The following is a 7,950-nucleotide window of genomic DNA, read 5'->3' as shown; positions in this document are numbered from 1 at the left end:
TATAATCATAAAACAAATTTTTGACGCATTTTTTTGAGCAGTAGAAACAAAAAACCTGATTTTGAGGAAAAACGCTGTTAGCTAGCAAAGTTTTGTTTCTTTTCAGCTGGAAAATCTCAATATTCAAATATAATTTGAGGTTTCCTCTTTAAAAGGACATCAAAAACTCCTCATTAAAAGGACATAAAATCAGGATTCAGACCAAATATTTATGTATTATTGTAACAAACAAGACAAATTAAGTCTTATTTTTGAATTTACTTATATCAGAATGATCCAGGTATCAAAATGTAGCTTTTAAAGCCAAGAATCTGAAAATGTAATTAGGTCATTTTGACTAAATTTGACTTAATCCTCATTTTGATTTGATGGGTCGCATATTTTGACAATATACTATGCTTATGAGGACATTCTGCCATTGAGTGGACATCTGTCTGCTTCACACAACAACAAAAAAAAAAAAATTGAGGTTCAGGTAAGGTAGGATTTGGGTTTAGGTTAGGATCAGGCTGGAGAAATGAATAAAATTGATGCAAGGTCCCCATAAAGATAGCTGTACTAGACTGTGCAGACCTGAGTGACTGGCTCATCTCCATGTGTGCGTGTGTGTGTGTGTGTGTGTGTGTGTGTGTGTGTGTTCAGCCGGAGACAGAAGGAATGCTTTCTGACATGCATGTAGGTTGGTGTGTGCACAGGCTGTCGCAGGTAGACAGGTGTAAAAGTATAAATGTGACAAATATGTTTTTTTTTTTTTTTAAGAAATCTTTTTCTGCTCATGAAAACCCGTTTAGAGCCACGCCGTATAAACCTAAATTTCACTTCTAGAAAGCCAAGTCTCTGAAGGCAAACAAAGACTGCTGCAATGCTGTTTGCTTTTTGGTTTCACAGTTCAAAATAAAATCTGAAAAATGTAGATTTCTGCTCCTCTGGTGAAGTAATCTGTGCTGCAAAGGTGCGTGCAAACCTTCAAGAAGCTGAAAGTGTTTCTCTCCTATAAGTTCAGCAGAGTGAGATTTATAATTTTCAGGCAAAAGAAAAAAAAAACCTTATTTCTAACACGAGGAGGAAGTCTGAGTTTTAGATTTGCTGCAGCGACACAAGTCAGATCCATGTCAGCTGGGAGGTAGAGGAAGTTTCTGCTCAGTCCAAACGATCCGCCCTGCGTCCTGTTAGCTTTTGTTCAGGTGCAGTTTGTGGCCGAAGTACTCGGGCGCTGCGGCCAGCAGCCAGTCTGCATCCACCAAACACAGACCCTTCATGTAGCAGCGGGACGTGTGCAGCAGCTCGTTGAAGACCACGCAGGCCGGCTTGCACTGGAAGAGGACGGAGGACGGGTGGATGGCCACGGTCTGGTGGGAGTCCAGAGCCAGGTAGGTGCCGTCCGGTTGGAGCTCCGCGGCGTTGGTGAACATGCCGTGGGCGAGGCAGCGTCGAACGCTCCCCGTGTCGGCTCCGCACGACTCCAGCTTCAGGTTCAGCTGGAAATACAGAAAGTTTCAGCTACAGATGTGTCCAAACTAAGTGAAAACTGCTCAGGTAACGTGGTTAGCTTCAGGTAGCTAGACTGATCAGAGCACAAAGGTTTTCCTCATAAAACATTAAAACAACAAAGCTATGAACTAATCTTAAACCACTAGTCTACTATTTATTCATATAGAACAAGAAAAAGATTAAACCCCAGAAATCATCCAAGTTTTTCACTTGAAGGATTAGGAAGAAAGAAGAATTATACACGAGGAGTAGATTTTTTTAAAAACTTCTTCAAGCTCAAACAATGGGTAACACTATATACACCTAATAGCCTAAACAAGATTCTAACAACGAGCTGGAGAACTGATGGCTTCTTCCATCTGCACAATAAATCATCCAGATCATTTTCAATATCAAGATGTAACCCTTGAGGTGCGTCAGCTAGCTGCTGCCTGTAATGTCAAACTGACAGCAGTGTGATGGAGTATTACAGGCTGACAGGCTGTCAGACTGCTTGCTGCCATCACAGTGAAGTACAACCAAAGCTTTAGTGTCGTTTGTTTATTTAGAGCCAGCGCCAGCTAGCATGGATGTTAGCAAGTCATCAGAGCAACCTTGTGCAAGCAGCAATATATAAGTATATCATATTATAATTATAATGTATATTATTATTATATATAATATATAATACATTTATGTATCGGCCTTCAAAAACCTGTATCAGTAGATGTCTAATTGCATGCAGTGTCCGAAAAAAAAGAGGTTAACACAGAAAAGTACAGCAAACCTCTGCTTCCAGGTGTTTCCTGTTTTTACTCCCTGGCCTGGAAGCAATCAGACTGATGACTGCTTGTTTGAATTATTTTTATTTATTTTACTTTAAAATGTGACCAGCATTACACAGCTGGTTTAAAGATGTTACATAATTTAAATTCAATAATAATAACAAAAATTGACATCATTTATTTTAATTGTATTTTTGGTGTGTTTGTGACAACAGTATTTTAAGAGCGTGCCTTTTTAAGACCCTCAAGATGGTGTTTAAATAATGTCAGTAATGTTTTACAATAACACTAAAGTACTGTCATATTTTTGAGTTTCATGTCGTCTTTTAAAATTTTTAACAAAAACACAGCAATGTAGCAAGTTGTTTGGGGGAAACCCTGCACTAGACTTGTTTTCAACCCACTCAAACACACACCTGTTAGCTTGTAAATCCATTAAACCAGGGGGTCAAACTCATTTTCACCAAGGACCATGTGAACGTTATGGTGGCTCTCAAAAGGCCAGTTCTAATTAACTTTGACGTTTCATGTTCAACTAAACACRTTCCTCGTYTCATTGCTATGACTGCGCACCGCTAATAATAGCTGAGCTCTACGTGGTGTTTCCTGCATAGAAACAGCGTTTTAACACGTCCTCTTATAAACACTYGAGGGCATTATGGGAAATRTAGTTAATGGCAATGCTGGTTTTAAGGCAGGCTGTGCTATCAAACAAAATTGCAGCTCTAGGGTAGGACAGGTGTTATTTTCTTTCACCTTTTAAATTTGTTTATTTGAAAGTTTACCACTGAAACTGTTGTCCTTTAAATTGAGGTGGTTTAATTTGTGATTTACTACAGAAATAATGTTAGTCATTGCTAACTTTTACACAGAACTGGTTAAAAAAATGGCCAAACAGTCATTATTTAACTTGTCATTTTTACAGTCTATAGAGAAACTAGCAGGTTTGTACCTTCAGGCAGATTTCTCGGAGTTGAGCCTGAACTTCTTTGGCCAGACTCATGTTCCTGCTGTTGACAAAGTTTGCTCGACACCACTCCTTCAACAAACACAAATTTGACATATTTAAAACGATTAAGAAGCAGCTTTTTTTTTGTTTTCTTTCAGAGCCTTTTGTTTCCACATCATACCAACCTTGTTACCGCTGACTTTCTTGAAAGCTCTGTACGTGTTGAGCAGGGTCATGTGGTCTCCTTCACTAGACGTGAACTTCTTGCGAGCGGCGAGCACCTCGTCCCAGCGGGCCGGAGGGTTGTACAGCACACTGTCCACCGACAGCAGCGACACGATGCTCAAGATCTCCTCAGAACAAGAATAATCTGGAGACAGCAGGATGGTCTGGGGCACACAGTAAACGAGACGTTTATTGTCGGGCTGCRCCCATCTTTAAAAAGCCTGACCTGCCATCATGTTGGCTGATAYTGATTTTTTAATTAGCCTACACTGTCAGGTGTTATAAAGTCACAATACACCTTCAATGTTCCAATGTTAATTTGTTGGAAAACACTAAACAATACCCTTGAAACAATACAAACTTGTTTCAACTGGACATTAGGTWGTGCTCTGAAATATAAATGAAAAGTTTAGAGCATTGCTGTTCAGACTATTAAATTAATAGTAGGGCTGGGTAAAAAAAAAATCTATTTAAATCGATCTGGGATCGATTTCATTTAAATTTGTGAAAATCGATTCACAGAGATCGATTCTTCCCCATGGCATCTTGTGCGCACGTCTGAAACGTGTGTCTATATTTTGTCACTCCTGGCCTGCTATATGCTTACATCCAGTTGACGTTCAGCGCTAACATTAGCTTTCGATAACAAGTTGTCTGGATCAAAACAAAAGAAACTAAGGAATCACTAACATTACCAGCCGACTCTCAGCAGAACTTAAAGACAACAGAGACCAYGATGACTTTTGTTTGCAAAGATTTGTGCTCCTATGTGGTAAAGAAAACAAAGCAGAYGAGTGGCTCGTTAGGCGCTCGAACCAAACTACAGTATGAAAACATCTGACTGAAACTGTTCTCCACCGACATGATTAAATGTGTTAAAGCTGACATTCTAACAAAATCGTTTAGTTTTGGTACCAATATTACTATTTTTAAACTTTAAGAAACATCTTAATGAAATCCACAGTGATGAAATGTTGTAGTTGTATTATTTGTTTTAATATAAGTAATAAATTTCAATAAGTTATATTGAACATAACAGAAGGTAACAGAAACATTACAAATATACAGTTTTTATACAGGAGTGGACAGAAGTATATTTATATTAGCCCACCTCTTCTCCTGCAGCCTTATTCCATCACTTCTTATTTATCAAGAAAATTAATTTCTTAAAAATTAATTCCTCCAACAACACTGTCACCTGCAATTCCTTTTTAATTTAAGACCTTTTAAACTTGTGACAGTTCCCTTCAAGATTAAACTGTTTAATATAAAAGTTTGTCCTTATGGTGAAGAGAAAAAATAGTGATATTGCATTTTGCAACAATTCGTTAAAGAGCAAATCGAATCAAATCGTGATTGATCGATTCAGAACCTTATGAATCCAAATCAAATCGATGTAGAGTATTGGCCATGATACCCAGCCCTAATTAATAAGGCCGTGTATTGGCAAGAAATGGTGATGATTCATAACATGACACAGGGGTTTAGGTTTCCTTGTATTGCAAAAAAAAAGCCCAAATTTGGACTTTTTTTAAATGTAAAAACAATCTAAATTATAACCTGCAAAAGCTTCCTAAAAGTCKAACATTTTACAAAACAAAGTGCAGCATGTGTAACATTTTAAAAAGTGAAAATGTAATAAGAATCAAGTCCGCCCTCGTTCACAGCAGAACAAGGGACAGTGGTTGATTTTCATACCTTTGCAGAGGAAGATCAGATCAGTGGATAAAATCAGCTTCTTGTTTAAGTATCGGCTGATTTATCAAAACTACATTGAGCGGATGTAAACAAAYGGTACCTTGGAAAATCTAGGCTCAAGAGGGAAACTGGCCATCTTCTTCCCCAGAGAGGTGAGGAGAACCTGCTCCTCCTTCTTCTCCACAGCTCCCAGCAGCTCCAGCTGCTTCACCGCAGCACGCACAGCCTCTGGGATCAACAGAACACAGTCACCCCTAACACATCCACCTGAGAGGCAGACTGGTGTGTGATCAGCAGCGCCTTACCTGGAGAAGGTTTGGACATGAAATCAAAGTTCATCACATCTGGAATCCCAAGTGCCATGAGCTGCAGCATCACAGCAGCCAGGTTACACCTGCAGGACCAACAGGAGAACATTTACTCAGCCGCTCCGACCGGAACACCTCAGGACTCTGGGTCCTACCTCTGGATCTCCGGTACGGTCATGGGGATGAGGCTGTCGAACTCCTGCTCGGTGTAGAGACGGTAGCAGAAGCCGGAGTCCTCCCTGCCGGCCCGACCCGCTCGCTGCCACGCCTGGGCCTTAGAGACTCGCTGCACCGCCAGCACCTCCAACCCGCTGTCTGAGAACCACACGAGGACCGTCAGTGAGGGGTCCTCACAGTCAACCGATTTGTTTAAAGGTTAGAATAAAGGTTTGGTTATAAGGTTCGCTCATTTACTGACAATCATGTTTAGATGCTTCGCAGATATGAAGGATTCTGAGTTTATTTTTAAATATCAATGTAATTTTATTTATATTAATCATGACAAAGTGAGATTTATGACAGGAAGTACAGCAGGTCGAGATAATTCAGATGCAACCATCTGAATCGTATTCAAATCAAATTATGAGGTGATCAGTAGGGGTGCAACGATACAGAAAATTCATAATTTGGATTGGTTCAATACTTTAGTTTCACGGTTTGATATTTTTTCGATTCAAAAAAGAGAAATTTCCATGCCCTTCATAATTAATTTAAATAAATTACAAGTTAAGAACATTTATTTAACCTCAAAAGTACAGTTTTTAAACTAAATGTTGCTGAAACAGCAAAATTCTCGGTAGATCTGCACTCAAAAATGCAGCCTAGGTGGAGTAGTCGAACGCAGATCCACTGATCCTTCAACACAGAGCATCTTCAGAAGACAAGTTGATAAAATAAGTTTAAAAATCTGTATTGTTCGATACATAGTGTGTATTGAACAGTTCGATACGGGTACATGTATTGTTGCACACCTAGTGATCAGATCAGGGTATTTAGTTTGAGCAGTTTATCCAGCTTTGGGTCTGTGCCCATCTAAAGAGTCGCAACATATATTTACAGTTCTGAAAAGAAGCATTCAGKTCACCAACTGCTTTATTGAAATAAAGTGAGTGTCTGGACTGAAACATCACCAGGATTGAAACGTTTGGCCTTCACCATCCCCGTGTCGATGACGTATTTGATCCCAGAGATCGTGACTGATGTCTCAGCGATGTTGGTGGCGAGTATGACCTTCCTACAGCCCTAAACAACCACAAAAGAGACAATAATAAATAAAATAAAAAACACTAAAGAAGTATAAAGTTTAGTTCCAGCCTGTTGCGTTTACCTTTGGTGCTGGCTGGAAGACCCTGAGCTGCAGGGCTGGGGGCAGCGCTGCGTACAATGTGGTGACGACCATTGGACCGCAGCCGTCAGGAAGGTGCTTGGCGATGTCTCGGCACGTCCTCGCCAGAGCCTCGATCTCCTCTTGTCCCGTCATGAACACCAAGATGTCATGAGATGGTGGAGCCTCCTGATTTAATGCAACAGCAGGTCAGAAGAAATAAACATTTTTGACACAGCTCATCATCCCACAGCAGCAAGGAACAACTAGAGAAATTACTTCTTCTGCCAACAAGTAGTTGAAACATGAAATGTCTTGTTGAAGCTAAATGAAGCAGAAGAACTGAAAACAAAAAGGAGCAAAAGGCTGGCTGAACTGTTACAAGGATAACTAAAAGTTAAAGTAACAAACAGCCACAGTTGTAAAGTACCAGTAACTAAGTGCAAATACTTTGTTACTCTACTTAAGTAGATTTTTGGGGTATCTGTACTTTACTTAATGATTTTTCAGCCCACTTTTTATTTCTACTTCTTACATTTTCCCACATTTATCTGTACTTTTTACTCCTTACATTTGTTAAAAATGCAAGACCCGCTGTATCTTGACTGTGCGAAGTGAAAAGTGACACAATAAGAGAAAATCACTGCAAAACATTTATGATGATTAATTAACATTTCTGTTTTATAATCAGTTCTGAACCTTCTGTTTGTCCAGATAAATGAAAGATTTTCTCAGGAAAAATCCACAATTATATTACTGTGATCAAAGTAAAATAAAAACAGTGATTTACATAAAAACACAATGAAAACATTGTAATCAGATTCTCTGTGATTTTTTTATACCATTATAAATCTTTAAGGCACAATAAAAGAAAAGAAGTGGTTCCACTTTTCCTGTGACAGKCATTATCATGATTTAACAAATGCATAAACATTCTTAATTAAACAACAAATGAATCACGAACAGAAGGGATTGTTCTGTCCATTATCTGATTAAGAGAACTGAGGTGTTCTCTTCCATGGTTAGAATGACCTGTCATGGCCTAAATAGAGTTCAGTTTGTGACAGAGTTCCTGTCCTCTCGTCAGGACTGTCCGAGGCAGTAAATCTCATTTCTTCACTCGAGGTGACCCCTACATATAATATAATATAATACAATATAATATAATATGATATGATATAATATAACATA

The 7,950-nt window shown here is 39.0% G+C and overlaps 1 protein-coding gene across 2 annotated transcripts in view; it reads right to left on the bottom strand.

The window, feature by feature from the left end:
* Positions 1 to 330: 330 nt before the first annotated feature.
* Positions 331 to 7,950, bottom strand: part of dhx33 (DEAH (Asp-Glu-Ala-His) box polypeptide 33) — a 10,895-nt gene continuing 3,275 nt past the window's right edge. For both annotated transcript variants that reach the window (XM_014034555.1, XM_014034556.1), the window contains 8 exons: positions 6,763 to 6,948; positions 6,566 to 6,677; positions 5,591 to 5,750; positions 5,433 to 5,521; positions 5,228 to 5,355; positions 3,390 to 3,593; positions 3,208 to 3,294; positions 331 to 1,478 (listed from right to left, as the gene is read on the bottom strand). In XM_014034555.1, the coding sequence (XP_013890009.1) occupies positions 1,170 to 1,478; positions 3,208 to 3,294; positions 3,390 to 3,593; positions 5,228 to 5,355; positions 5,433 to 5,521; positions 5,591 to 5,750; positions 6,566 to 6,677; positions 6,763 to 6,948 (1,275 nt within the window). In that variant the 3' untranslated portion in view covers positions 331 to 1,169. The remainder of the gene's footprint in view (positions 1,479 to 3,207; positions 3,295 to 3,389; positions 3,594 to 5,227; positions 5,356 to 5,432; positions 5,522 to 5,590; positions 5,751 to 6,565; positions 6,678 to 6,762; positions 6,949 to 7,950) is intronic.

The sequence above is a fragment of the Austrofundulus limnaeus genome, unplaced genomic scaffold (assembly GCF_001266775.1).
Source record: "Austrofundulus limnaeus strain Quisiro unplaced genomic scaffold, Austrofundulus_limnaeus-1.0 Scaffold2169, whole genome shotgun sequence".
Taxonomy (NCBI): Eukaryota; Metazoa; Chordata; class Actinopteri; order Cyprinodontiformes; family Rivulidae; genus Austrofundulus; species Austrofundulus limnaeus.
This window is presented reverse-complemented; position numbering and strand designations above follow the sequence as displayed.